This window comes from Barbus barbus (genome assembly GCF_936440315.1).
Source record: "Barbus barbus genome assembly, chromosome: 20".
Lineage (NCBI taxonomy): Eukaryota > Metazoa > Chordata > Actinopteri > Cypriniformes > Cyprinidae > Barbus > Barbus barbus.
This window is the reverse complement of record NC_136748.1, coordinates 1,264,339-1,279,772: the sequence shown is the minus strand read 5'-3', so window position 1 is coordinate 1,279,772 and position 15,434 is coordinate 1,264,339. Positions and strand designations below refer to the sequence as shown.

At 38.0% G+C, this 15,434-nt stretch overlaps 1 protein-coding gene across 1 annotated transcript; it reads right to left on the bottom strand.

The window, feature by feature from the left end:
- Nucleotides 1-1,224: 1,224 nt before the first annotated feature.
- LOC306886060 (ribosomal protein S6 kinase-like 1) lies at nt 1,225-14,536 on the bottom strand. The gene is made up of 11 exons (XM_079442924.1): nt 14,497-14,536; nt 12,656-12,962; nt 10,427-10,551; nt 9,609-9,701; nt 9,419-9,466; nt 8,432-8,564; nt 5,938-7,158; nt 5,102-5,191; nt 4,900-4,982; nt 4,542-4,637; nt 1,225-2,719 (listed from the first exon to the last, which is right to left on the bottom strand). The coding sequence occupies exons 2-11, from the start codon at nt 12,789-12,791 to the stop codon at nt 2,597-2,599; spliced, it is 2,148 nt and encodes a 715-aa protein (XP_079299050.1). The 5' UTR covers nt 12,792-12,962; nt 14,497-14,536; the 3' UTR covers nt 1,225-2,596.
- Between the last annotated feature and the right edge of the window lie 898 nt (nt 14,537-15,434).

Here is a 15,434-nt window from a genome sequence, read left to right as displayed (position 1 = left end):
GATTTCCAAATGAAATGCATAATTTACTTTCATCTGAAAAGAGGACTTTGGACCACTGAGCAACAGTCCAGTTCTTTTTCTCCACAGCCCAGGTAAGACGCTTCTGACGTTGTCTCTGGTTCAGAAGTGGCTTGGTAGCTCTTTTCCTGAAGACGTCTGAGCGTGGAGACTCTTGATGCACTGACTCCAGCTTCAGTCCACTCCTTGTGAAGCTCTCACAAGTGTTTGAATCAGCTTTGCTTGACAGTCATCCCTGTTGCTTGTGCACCTTTTCCTATCCAAATTCTTCCTTCCAGTCAACTTTGCATTTAATATGCTTTGATACAGCACTCTGTAAACAGCCACAGCTTTCAGTAATGACCCTCTGTGACTTACCCTCTTTGTAGAGGGCGTCAATGTTCATCTTCTGGATCATTGCCAAGCCAGCAGTCTTCTCCATTATTATGGTTTCAAAGAACAAGAGATACACAGGGATGGTTATTAATTGAAACTCAAATCTAAATATTGTATTTTGAGATACTGATTTTTTACTTTCATGAGCTGTAAGCTCTAATCATCAAAATTAAAACAAAAAAACTTTTGAAATGTTTTACTTTACATGAAAAAATGAACTTTTTCACGATATTCAAATTTTTTAAGATGTACCTGTCTATAAATTCAGGTTTGTAAAGTGTAAAAAATTATTTATTCTCTTTTTATTATTTTAAAATTTGCATTTATATTAAGAACTAGAAAAGACAGCTGTTTTTGTTGATTGTGTTCACTCAGACTCTGATTCACGGACACATTACTAATGCAGCTCAGATGAGGTTAATTTCTCCTCTGTGTGTGTGTGTGTGTGTATGTGGTTGCATTTAACACGCATGCAAGGCTTCTGGAGAATATGAAAGTAAGTTACAGTGCAAGAGTCTCGTCCACGTCTTCATGTTCAGGGCCGGATGTGGTGGCATGAGCTTCTAGTTTGGTCACATGCTAAGGATGCTTTGAGGTCACTTGGTCTGTTATTCTCACGCCTGAAAGATTAGAAACCATAAACCTCCCCTGCTTTACTACTCCGCAAACACGTGGTTTATTTATTAATACACTTCAAAGGTAAAAAAAAAAATAAATTAATAAAAAGGTTTTGTGCTTCTAATCAGACATGCATGTTAATACATTTGCTCTGACAGATAATATGCATTTATGTCCTTTCAGCAGCAGTTCTCAGAAAAAAAGCACAAACTGGTAAGAAATGAGTGGTTTTATTTAAAGTACAACCATGAATCCTCCTGAGACATCCAGAGTTCTTTGGGACTTTCAATGCTGTGATCCGCTTCAGACCTTCATAAAACATTCACCCGCATTCATTTTTTCTGCTCGTCAAATTAAAATAAAACGAGTTGTTTCCACTCCTACAAGTGATGCTGAAAATGAAATCTGAATATCTGCAGTTTTAAAAATCTTTGAAATATCTGAAACTCTTAGTCCGTGATCAGATTAGCATTCTACTCTTACCATTTCATTATTATATAATATTGTATACTGTTGATAGTTTACTGTTTTGTCTTGTAAACGCTGCTTGATCTGCAGATTTCTCTCCTGATTCAGACCAGAACACTTTTTCACTGGAGGAAGAAAAACATCTTAATGCTGGATGTGTTTGAGCTTTTGTCTTCTCCAGATGTTCACTGATGGACTGGAGTGGTGTGGATTATTGTGATGTTTTTATCAGCTGTTTGGACTCTCATTCTGACGGCACCCATTCACTGCAGAGCATCCATTGCTGAGACACTGATGCAGAGACACATTTCTACAAATCATCTACATCTTGAATGGCCTGATATTTTCATTTTTGGGTGAATTGATCCTTTACAGTGACAGCCGACACTGAAGATGGCTGTCATGTGATACTTCTTTTTACTGTGCAATGCATAGTGTTTTTAAAAGGTATAAATATTAGTACTAGTTATCCAGTCCAAACAGTGCCTTAGGGTGCTTTCCAGATGGTGAGATTACTGGCATAAATAGGCCAAATAAAGATTCACAACATTGTTATACATTGTAAAAATATTTTGGGGGGAAAAACATTCACAAATATGCTCTCTTTTGTTTTGTTTGAGGAAATTCAGACTCATCTTTAAAGTGCTCCTATTATGCATTTCTGAAAATGAGCTTTCATGCCGTGTGTAACGCAGCTGTAAGTGAATGAAAACATCCTGCAAAGTTTTAAATCTGAAAGTGTACTGTGTATAAAGTTATTGTCTCTCAAACGAAAGAGTCGACTCTGAATCATTGAAACGAGTCGTTTTTAAAACGAATCCCAAGCCGTTTCATGTTGAAACATTAGCATATTGCCCGCCCACTTGTTGAAGATGAAGATGAGACCAATCGATCAATCACCGCAGATTAACGTCACACAAAGGAGAACAAATCGTTTGGGAGTCGTTGAGCAAATAAGGGAAAAATAAATGCATATTATATTGACCTTGCATGCATGTCAACCTTTTGTTGGGGATCCCAAAACCAAAATATGAACCTTTCATTACCCATAATATCTTTAATATCTGGAGGTGTAATGGCAGAAACAAATGGAGGGGGTGAATACTTTGAGAAGGCACTACGGCGTCACTGAACTGCTGAGTGTGAGCCACGGGACAGAGTTAAAGAATGGATGGCACTTGATGTCGCTCACACCACCGCCTCCCGATCCCAGACGATAACACGCATCAAACTGGAGCAGCTGCAGGACACGAGAAGAAAACATCAGCAGCGCCTCAACGTCTGATATTATGACTTAGGAAATGCAAAAACAGAACAGAAAACAAGCATGAAAAGCATTAGAACAAGACAGGCATACACCACAAACACCTCTACGAGTACAGATTATACATAGGTATAATTGATAAATATCATTTACAATGATTTCAAGCTTCATTCATCCGTGTTCTTAGTATTTCATGTACTGTAATATCTATAATTTAAAGGGGACATTGAATGCCCACTTTCCACAATTTGGTGTTATTGTTTAGGGTCTTCATGATATGTCTGTAACATACTTTGGATAAAATTTCTCAGTGATCGTGTAAAACAACACCCTTTTACCTTGTCAGAAACAGCTCTGTTCACAGAGACAGGTGCATGTCTCTTTTAATGATAATGAGCTACTGCTCACCCCGCCCCTCTCTTCAGTTTTTTATGTATTCTGCGGCACACTACCATCAAAAAGAAAACTAATCCACTGCGTCCTCCGTGGCTCTGATGTCGGGAGAAAATGAAGACTCTTACATTCACTTTTACACCCAACTACGAAACACCTGCATTGCTTACAAGACACTGTTGTTGCTACAGCGAAAATTGCGGACAGCATACAACTGGCTAAGGGTGGAGATATGCTAACATGGGACAGTCCGTCAATGGCAGTGGGCGGGGCCTGAGCAGTATGACATCATACGGTGCAGAAAATCAAAACGGTTTAGGTGTTTTGGGGAGTAAATAGATTTTTATCATTGTAGGGTGGATGTGTTGCTAAGACACATTTATATGCAAACACCATGTAAAAGTGAATTTTGCATTCAGTGTCCCCTTTAAGACATATTTATGTATCATATTTATGTGTTTTTCCATACAGTATTTATTTAAGACAAATTGCAGCTGCAAGTGTGGATTTGGGGTCCTTGTCTGATTTTAATGCAATGTAAACTGCATAATAAAATGTAAGTCAACACACTGTTAGGGATGTCTGGTGTGTAAAAACAAAGAGCACAACGAAGGAATACAAAAGGAGTTATTTTAATTCATCACTGACTGAGAAGGGCACAACCAAACGTAAATCCAAAATAATAGCAGACAAAGGAACATGGGAGAACACAGGCTTTAAATACTAAACGCAATCGTGGGGAAACAGAAACCGGTGAGGAGCTAATTAACTAATCAGGGCAACTAAGGAAAACTAGGTCAACGGAAGACATGGCAAAACACAACTGAAACAGAACAACATGTAACACACACACAGTGAGGTCTAAAGAAACTGTTTAAAGTGTTTATTGTCAAGTTGAACTCAAGCAAGGAGTCTGTTTATCCTCTATCAGATGACACATAGGTTAATGAAGAGGTCCATTGAAGCTCTTCTGACCTTGCCTGGTCCAACCCATAAACCCAAAGAGTTATGCTGCGTTCAAGTCCGTTCACAGTTACCATAATTATGCATTTCATTAAACTCATAATTACAAGAATTTTATGAAAGTTCCCATCTGACCATTGTGACATCATGGAAACACAGAAATGGCATCGGCCTCAACTCTTAAAGGACGTCAATGAGCTACTGCTACATACTGTATTAGCGTTTGATGTCATTTTATTAAAAGCATGCTCTGTGCACTTTCTTTGTTTTCAAGAGCATATAGAGGTGTATTAAAGAAGCAATAAAGCATTCCCAGCAAAAAGCATTTTTTTCTTTAAAACTGGTTCTTAAAATGTTTACAAAATCCAACACACCCATGCACAGTCCTGCCCTGCAAACACTGAGCATGCTGTCTATGAGATTGCATTGAGAGAGCAGGTACCTCAGTGAGAAGCGAGGCGGCTGCAGTGCTGAGGAACTCTGGGATATGGAGCGGAGTGTGAGGGTGAACACCTGTAGGGTGGCACTGCCACAGGGGCTGAGGAGAAACACAGTTGAACAAATGAAAACAACGGTCAAGAAGATTTTTGTGTATTTTTAATTGAAGTAGTAAATTTTTGGGAACTGCTATAATACTTCTACAGCCTGAATAACTACCTCTGTATAAGACAAAACGCTGGCAAATTTCAAACATAAACACAGCAAAGGACTCTCATCCACAAATCTGGGCCATTTGCAGTCATTCATGGTTTAGTTTTGAGTTTGTTCATTTTAAACCAGGAACAAAAAGAACAGCTTACCATGCCAGTAAGAAGCTCATATAATAAAGCTCCAAGACTCCACCAATCACACGCCTCGGTGATTTTTGACACGCCTCCAATTTCTGCTCCAAATCAGTAAAAACAAATACAACTTCTTATTACATCTCAAGAGAACAGAATGTGTTAGATATGTACTATTGCAGTTTGATGTGCTTGTGAAAAAACCTTTGAAATGTTTCACCTGGTGCACAGTACATCTCTTCCATTGCTTTCGGGTTAATTTCAGGCTGAACTTCTGTCCACTGTCCAAAGTATGTAAGACACGCCTCACCTGTGTGCAGTATGTTTAAGCAACTGTTTGAAAATACTATAAACTGTTGTCTTTCTTTTGTGAAACACAAAAAGAGATATTAGACAGAATGTCCAAGCTGCTTTTTTCCATACAATGAAACTGAAAGGTGATTTACACTGTCAAGCACTCCAAAAGGACAAAAACATTTCATAAAAGTAAATAACTTGTCAATAAGTCCTATATTCCAAGTCTTCTGAAGTCATATGATGGTTTGTGTGAGGAACAGACTGAAATTTTATTCATTAATCACCAACAATTTTCCCTCTTTGCTTCACCTATCAAGTCTCATTTGGCAGTCAAAAAGACCTAAGGTAAATCCAATGGTAAAGAACCAATACGGTTTAGCAACAATGATGTAAGGCTAGTATTGTTAATGGTAAAGCTGGCTTCTTTTAAAACCGAATCATGACATTTTTTAAATTTTTCAGGTCTTGAAAGTATAATTTGCAGATAAACAAATACAATTCTACCTATGAAGAGTTAAGTATTAATGTTCCCATTGTCAATGTATAGTTTAAGAGTAGCCTATCCTGCCCTAGAGGTCTGCTTTCCTGCAGACTTCAGTTCCTGTCTGCTCCAACACACCTGCCAGTAATCCTGAACACATTGATTAGCTGTTTCTGGTGTGTTGGAGCAGACTGGAACTAAGCTCTGCAGGATGGTAGCCCTCCAGGACTAGAGTTTAAGAGCCCTGACCAAGGATAAAGGCTTTGCAACAGACATACCACTATTGCGGAGTAGAATATTTCGTGGGTTGAGGTCCTGGCACACAATGCCCTGCTCATGAAGACTTTCCAAGGCCAACAGAATCTGAGCCCCCCACAGTCGCACCTCATCCTCAGGGAGTCCCCATCTACCCCATTTCGATTTGGCACTGAAGTTCTTGGCCTTAATTTGGGGATAATGGCCCAAGCCGTCCACCTTCACCTGCTGTTCTAGTTCAGTCTCGCTCCAACAGGAGCTGTTTGTGGTAGGTGCTGACGGACAGGAGATCATGCCAACTTGTGGTTGTTTAAATGAAGATTTGAAGAACTGCCAGTTCTCCATGTCCTCCTTCCCAACTTCCCTCACCATGTCAACAGTGTTCACCTGGGAAGTCATCTTGGTAAAGTCTAAAGAGATACTTTCCTGTTTTTGAGGTGTACATTCAAATGGATTGCGATGAGAACTGATTTGGCTCAATTCAGCCACAAACTGTGAAATATGTCCATTTCCACTGGGTTTACAGTTAGTGACACCTTGTTCATGAGGAAATCCATCATGCGCTTGGTTTTGTGGAGGTAAATGTGATGTGTTGGGAATTATGCGCACTCTCTGTGGAAGAACATCAACCGTGCTGCAAAGGGTTGGTTGTGCGTTTTCACCAAATAAAGAGGCTGTAGTAATCTGAGATGCAATGCTGAATCCTAGAATATCTGAGTTTGATCCTGGTACAGTGAAACTCAAACAGTCCTGAGCAGGTTCCAAGGCATTCCAAGCTTTGTTCAGATCTATGTAAGAGTCAATGCGCTCAATGCGGACATCATTTCCTAGAAGGTCAGAAGTGACATCAAGAGGATCCCGAGTGTCCACAATCACACAGGGATGAATAGGAAGAGGAAAATTATCCTGAGGTAAAGACTTGAGACCATTGGGTAGACCAACAGAAGGAAGCTCATTATATGTCCTTGTTGCATACAAACCTAGAGAACTCCCCTGCTGGCATCCTGAATCTTCACAGTAGGAGTGGGTTGTACAGTTCTCAAGACAATGTTTTGTTGGGCTGCCTAGACTCTCGAGAGGTTTAGTTCTCCCATAATTCTCATTGAGGTAAATCTCCTGGTGGAGAGCAGGGAGGGTGTAGCTGTTCTTCAAAGAGATCTTGTGCTGGTTGGGGCTGAAGCATTCTGGATGCTCCCTGACTGCTTCACTTCTGACCCTGTGAAGTCTGGAAAAGAGTCTTCCACCTGTAGAAAAGCAAAAGGCAACTTCAGGGAACATCAGGATGGATCAGGATTCTTCCAGTGTGGACCTCGAGGTCCACGGTCCTGCAGAGTTTAGCTCCAACACTAATCATACACCTGAACCAGTTAATCAAGGCCTTTAGGATTACTAGAAAATGAAAAGGCAGTTGAGTTTGAGTAGACCTCCAGAACAAGATTTGAAGATTCCTGATATACATATTTTTTTTCAGAGTGTGTGCAACAAACAACATTCCCATGTATGAACTCTGAATCAGCAATGCTTAACATTTTCCCTGAGTATTATCTCTTGACTCTAGTCCATCCCTTTCATTATTAGACTTCAGCACTGATTTGGATAGTACAGAACAGGGGTGTCCAATTCTGCTTCTGGAGGGCTAATGACCCTAAAAGCAGGGGTTCTCAACTCTAGCCTTCAAAGTCCACTTTCCAGCAGGGTTTATTTCCAATCTTGACAAATTCTCCTGCCTGTAGCTTTCTAGTAATCCTGAAGACCTTGATTAGCTAGTTAAGGTCTGTTTCATTAGGGCTGGAGCTAAAAACTCTGCAGGATAGTAGCCTTCCATGGTGTAGAGCATAATATTCATGTTGGTACTTGTGAACAGGCTTCAGTGTGGTTTAGATCCTTCCTATCAGATCACTAACTCTATGATCTGATAAGAAGCTGCCCACCTCACACAGGTTAAAAATGGATTGCCGCAAGGCTCTGTCATTGGACCACAGCAGTGTTTCACAACCCTGTTCCCGAAGGTACATCAACAGCACACATTTTGGATGTCTCTCTTATCTGACCCGTCCATTTCAGGTCTTGTAGTCTCTACTAATGGGCTGATGAGTTGAATCAGGCATTTTTGATTAATAAGAATTTGATAATGCGTACAGTTGGTGTGCCTCCAGGAACAGCGATGGGAAACACTGGACCAGTGGCTTCTGAATGAACTGTCTATAAAGGATGTAGGGTCTTATCATGTATGAATACGAAACTCTGGAATAGCCTTCTGAGTGATGTTTGAGACACAAATATACTTTCATCTCAAATGCAGACTGAAAACCCATCTGTTTAACAAGGACAATTCTCAAATTCTTTTCATAACATTGGGTTCCCCAGCAGAGTCTTGGCTTCTTTTAAGGTTTGTTCCTAAAATCAACTACTTAGGTCATTTTTCCTTGCTATTATCACTAATTGATTGTACTGTCACACTGCTTTGGAACAATATACAACGTGAAAGTGCTACAGAAATAACCTGAATTAACTCACCTTGAACATGTTCTAGATGAAGGAACACAGTGTCTTCACTGACATAGTATTTTAGCAGCTTCACCATGAAGGGCACTCCCTGAGGAATGATGGTCGACCTCTCACGACTCTCCCAGCTCGACTTTGGTAAACTCTGTCGAGCAAGCATAATTTTTCACATTTTTACAGGTAACACACTAGAATTAGGCTCTGTTCCTAAACCTAGTGAGCTGCCTCTTCAAACAGCCTTTTAAGGCAACATAAATGTGCGTGTCAAATACACTGCAAAAAAAAGGCTTATCTTACTTATTTTTTTTGTTTCTAGTTAAAATATCAAAACATTCTTAAATTAAGATGCATTTACTTGGTTAGCAAAATTACATAAGTTATTTAGTCTTGTTCCTGTGGGGTGGGACTAAATTAAGTGCACTTTGCTTAAAACAAGTAATTTTTTTAAATATATATTTTGACTAGAAACAAGACAAAAATACTAAGTAAGATAAGCCTTTTTTGCATTGTAACGCCTGTTCCAAAAGGTAATGTAAGTGCAAGAAGATGGTTTCAGAATTTCTCTTTACAGAAAATAGTGATTTCTGGATTGCGATGCTGACTATTTATTTTAATAATGAAAAAATGATTTATTACTAGAAATTTTAAAGTATCTGAACATCATGGTAGCATTTTGTATTTCCTTTAGTTTCTGCTGATTTAAAATTTAGCATTTTTTTGTTTTGTCCACCCGTCTCTGATATCTATTTAAGCTGTATCTTAATATCTCAAGTGTCTGGTTTCAGTAACCCGAGATGAGTTTGTACTCGGATTCAGGCACAGCAGCTTTTAACAGAATCAATCCAAACAGACTAGCAGTAATAACAGAAGACGTGAGTGTATTCCCAGAGCTGGATCCAGTTGGCTGGCCTGATTCCAGCAGGCACTCACACAGCTGTGGGGTCAGACCATTTCTGAAAGGAATCCATACACTACAATACTTCTGTCTCACATGCCTACCTTAATGATGAATGTATCCTTGCTTATCAGACTTTCAACTGTCAGCACCTGTTGAAGACAGATTTATAACTAAAAGACTTTTTTAATATCTATTGCACTTTCAATGACTTTAACTTTCTGGAAGATAGAGAAATGGCTGACTAGTTGTCAACCACAAGAAGTCTGAGAGGAGCAGATATTTCAAACATACCTTGTCAATGATTCCAACGACTTTGCACATCGCCAGATTCTCCACCGGTGAACTTAGATGTCTGATTGACCGAAAGCGCAAGCTACTATAACCCTAATGACCAGGAAAAGAACATGTGTCAAGAGAAAGACAGACCACAACAGCCTGCATGTTATATCTGCCTTGTCTCACATAGCCAGAATTGTTTAACATCAAAAGTCTAGCTCACATTGCAGCAAAGAACCACCTTCTTAAGGCCTGTTCACACCAAGGACAATAACTATAATGTTTTAATAATCATTTTAACGCTACGAGAGTCCTATAACAATTCCAACACAGTGAAACAATATCACATTCAGAGCGATTTTTCCAACTGATGAATGGTTAAAACATTCAAACATTAAGAGTAAGGCAAGACTTTGTTCAATGCAGCAGTAAGTTTGATAGCAGCTTGTTCTTTTGTCTTAGCATAAGTATGTACAACTGTATCATCTGCATATATCTGAACCTGGACCTCTGTACAAACTGTAGGCAGTTCATTAATGTATAAGCTGAACAAAACTGGTCCAAGAATCGACCCCTGTGGGACTCCAATATTACAGTCAAGAAATGGTGAGCATGCATCATTAATTCTTGTACATTGTTTTCTTAAATTTAAGTATGACTCCATCCACGTTAATATATTAGTATCCCTCTTAAAGGATAAGAGAATGCTCACTTCTCATCTTACTACTCATCTACATAAAAGTGTGGCTATAAAAGTAAAAAACTCAAATCAAAAAGAGACATGTTCAGTGGAAGCCTAAACAGATATGCTGTCATGCGCACTCGTCACCTACTCCTAAATGAGTGGATCCTTTAGAGATGTTGTCTTGTAAGTAAGAGATGAAGATCTCCTCGGCTCTCTTCAGATATTGAGTGGTCTTCCGTTTCACTGCTTCACGTCTCTCTTTATTTGGATCAACTGTAAGACACAAAAACTCTGCATTAGTGTGGAGATCTGTGATTGGCTCACGGCTAAATCCTGGCCTTAATCTTAATGCCTAACGAAATAAAATATTTCTAATGTACTGTAGGTCTATGGAGGATCTGTGTTTCATGGAAATTATCAAAAAAAAGTTCCCAGGATACAAGCGTTTTGGTTTTCTCTTTCCAAACCATAATAGCTCATGCTGTGGAGTAAATTACATTTTGTCTCATTCACAAATGAAAATGTCTGTATAGATGGAATTGGAGTCATAAGTTTCATTTGTCAGCATTTGTTTTGATAAGTAAGTCCAAATATGTTGTATATTTGGATGGACTGCACCTGTCCTAAGTCGTGTCGAAGTCGTGGCCTAATGGTTAGAGAGTCGGACTCGTAATCCAAAGGTTGTGGGTTCGAGTCTCGGGCCGGCAGGGATTGTAGGTGGGGGGTGAGTGAATGTCCAGTGCTCTCTCCACCCTCAATACCACGACTGAGGTGCCCTTGAGCAAGACACCGAACCCCCAACTGCTCCCCGGGCGCCGCAGCATAAATGCTGCCCACTGCTGTGTGTGTGTGTGTGTGTGTTCACTGCTGTGTGTGTGTTCACTGCTGTGTGTGTGTGTGTGTTCACTGCTGTGTGTGTGTGTTCACTGCTGTGTGTGTGTGTTCACTGCTGTGTGTGTGTGCACGTTGGATGGGTTAAATGCAGAGCACGAATTCCGAGTATGGGTCACCATACTTGGCTGAATGTCACTTCACTGTTGCCAAGGGTTGTTGAGTTTTTAAATCACTTCCTCACATTACTGTACGTCTATGTATCTTGGTATTGTTTTTTATATGTTTCACATGACTTTCTGATCTATAGTGCACATTACAAATGACATGTTCATTTTACACATCCTTGTTCTCTCAAATGATAAACACAACTTAAATGAAAGATTTACTGTGCCGTGTATAACTGGAGTTTTGCAGGAACTCAGACAGTGAGCTTGCGCTGAACTGAAGTGATTGACAGCTTCAGCTCTTTAGTTACTGTTTATAACACACTCACAAGCTGAAAAAAAGTTTTACTTTTCGTGCTGCGAACCACACACTACAAAGTTTAGTTATTTAAAAGTGGCATTGAATCCACAATTGTGATGATTGACAGTGATAACAATAGCAACAAATGGGGGGTGATATGTTGAAATAGATGTATGCATTAAGTCCTAGTAGACTAATAGATCTGCCACTTGTTCTATTACATGTTATGCATTTCTTTGTTCTTCCTTTTATTACTGCCTAATGACTTTCAAAGCAATGTTTACTTCATTGACAAATATTTGACAGCTACATGATATTTTAATGTGTCCTAGTATGATTTTAAGTATTTTGTTCCGTCTTTGATTTTCCTGTGGTTTAGTTTCTGTTTTCATGGTTGCTTTGCTCACTAAGTATGTTCTTAACCATTACTGGTTCTCTCCAGCTGTGTCTCCTTCAGCCTACTCTGTGTATTTATAGCCCTTGTGTTTCAGTCATTCAGTTCCTTTATTGTCTGTACATGTCTTTTCTACCTGTTACGGTTGGGTTTTCCATTTGATTGTCTTGGTTTATCTTCATATCTTCAGAAATAAAGCTAAAAATTTGAATTGAAATTTGAATTAAAAATGTTATCCTCCCCTACTCCTTCCTTCACCACAAGGTGACAAATTTATTTTTACATCTTCTTCTTCTTATTATTATTATTATAAATAAAATTAATAACAATTCAAATAATAATCAATCATATTTATTTAATTTTTTTTAATAAAAACTTTAAAAATTAAATGGTTCCAATAGATTTTTTCTTTAATGTGAATATTTATTTGTTTGTTTGTTTGTTTTTAACTAAGACTTCAGTCTGCCTTGATTTAATTACATTAAATTAGAAGTGACTCAAGGCAACGAGTTTGCACTTTAAATCAACAAATTAGTTTTTACAGAGTACATGTGGCCAAAAGTGTTTAAAGATCAGTTTTTCACACTCTAATTTTCAATTGCTATATATTTTGATGACATTTCTATTTGTCGCCGTAACAGTAGCCATATGCCTAGAGGACGTAACAGTAAAGTGTTCACTTACCTTGAACTCCATTGAGCAGCAGATCGACTCCATTCTTATAGTAGCTGAATGCCGCCTCATAGTCTTCATTGACTTCTCGGTCCAGTGCCATGCGAATCTGCTGGGCTGCATCTAGCAGATAGTCTCTCTTTGCCATATTCGTCAGTCAGCTGGAAAGGACAAGCGTCCACAGGAAGCAGAACCAGGTGTTGGATCTGTAGTTGTGAACACACTTGTGAAGTGGCACATCTCTGGTCATTAAAGACCCTCCCAGCAGCCCCTCGTCTCTCCTGCATTCACACACACGTGAAGCGAGGCCAGAGTCCACCTGCGCAACACAGATACACAATCACCACATTATACACAAAACATCAGCTTTTACAGACATATGTCCATTAGTCCAGGTGGTACGTACTGTAAGACTAAAACAGCTGTTTCACTGTGTTCTCTTGTCTTTTTTATTTGTTTTAATTATATTCTTTATTTTGTACTTTTTTATTGTTAATTTTATTTCTGTTCTTAAACTCTTTTTATATAAAGAATTATACATAATGATATCATATATGAATTACCATAAATGCCACAATTTGTTACATTGATTTTGAATCTCTGGAAGCTTATTTCTGCAATGAAATATAATAATAAAAAAGGTAATTGTGACTTTCTGACTCTTTTTACCCCTGAATTCATAGTTCTGATAAGAAAACTCATAACTCCTAGATGTAAACTTACAATTTCAAGATATAAACTCACAGTTCTGAGAAAAAAAGTCACAGTTGCGAAAAATGAATTTGCAAGTTGCAGATATAAACTTAAAATTAAAAAAGCAGAATTGTGATATAATCTCTCAATTGTTTAAGATATAAACTCAAAATTCCAAGAAAAAATAAGTCAGAATTGTGAGATATGAACTAGCAAGTTCAAGATATACATTTCTGTGAAAAATGTCAGAATTACAAGATGTAAACTCCAAGATATAAACTTACAATTGTGTGAGAAAAACAAGTCCGTTTCATTTACAACGCTTTACACAATACACAAAAAACATTACTGCAGAACTGATGCATTAACACCAATACGACCTAATCACTCTACACTGCCAGCAATGTGACAGAACACATAAGAGCAAAGATTTCTATTAATTATACATGACATCAGTCATATCATCAGAGAGTGACCTTTGAATGTGTAGAACAACAAAACGTGACAACTGAGGCATTGTGCAGAATTGCAGAGAATTTCCTGTTGCAGTACAATTATAAAATATAATAATAGCTATACAGTATTTTTAAAAAACTAACAAATAAACATACATTTTATGCTAATCGCCAAGGCAACATTCTACTTTTTCTAAACAGTTCAAGTACAAAAAATGTACATGAATTACAAACTAAAACTTAATAAAACAAACAACAAAACTGCAGTAGTATATAAATTACATCAAAATAAGACTGTATATGAGCAGCTGATGATGTGCCATAAAACACAGTGTTTTCAAACCTGTTCAGACAGTTTTTGTCAAATGAAATTGCAGTAAAAACAAAAATAACAACATATAATGCACTATAAAACATAAACATAAAACATCAATTCTTACACAAGAAGAAGTCATTAGAATTACTGAGGTATGTTGTGTGATAATATTGTGTACATGTTCAGCTGTGTGATCAGCTTATATTCACAAGAACACTAATAATAATAATAATAATGATAACGCACTGATGGATGAACAAGCCGGTGACGTCACGCCTGACCCCAGCCCAAGCTGATGACGATACCTTACTCTGCACATGCTGTCATAGCGATACAGCACGACTGGGCCTATATATATTATATCATTACAAAATGAAGAGAAAACGAACCTTGTGCGAGCCTCTCCTCAGCATCAGGAAGAGACAAGAACAGACGCTTCCTATTGGCGGAGCATGAGCGCACCCCCGTGACGTCACCACGCAGTCCTTAACCCGTCATTACACCTGCTGCAAATATTAACGACATCATTTAATGACGTGGAAAAAAGATACAAATATGACAGCATGCTCCAATCTGACCTTCATGAAAAATACTCTTGTCCTGAGAACACAAATCCATCTGGTGTCTAAATATAGATTTGTTGTGCTTTATTCTGCAGATATGATGATCTGAGGACACAGTTCACTGAAGAATCTGAGAAAACAAGCAAGCAGGCAAGCTGTGGGCATTTATTTATATTTATGAGTATTGTTTTGTGACTATTTCGAATTAAAGACACCCATATGTCATTTTATTGTTCATTATTTATTATTACTTACTTTACTTTTTACTTTTAGTCATTTAGCAGACGCTTTTATCCAAAGCGACTTACAAATAAGAAAAAGTAACTCAAACTAAAAGTTAACACTCTGTAAATACTCTATACACACCCATTTAAGAAAATACAGAAATTAAATAAAATTGACACATGCATACAACAACATTTCAACAGTAAACATATAAAGGAAAAAAAATAATAAAATAAAAATAAAAAGCGAAATATTATTAAATATTATTATATTATTAAAAGCAGCAAAATATTATTTTGTTATGCTTGATTTAGTATGGTTTCCCCTCTTTTTTTGTTCACAGTAAATTAATTCTGAAAACAGTAAACACGAATCCATAACTTCTGACTCAATCCCCAAACTTCCTATATTCAGGTCAAAATGAAGATCTGCACTCAAAACAGCTCAATCTGGCTGAAAAACCAGACTTTGCTCTCAGACACGACACACAAACACACACACTACAGAACAGTTTCACACACTGATGAGATCAGTTCAAA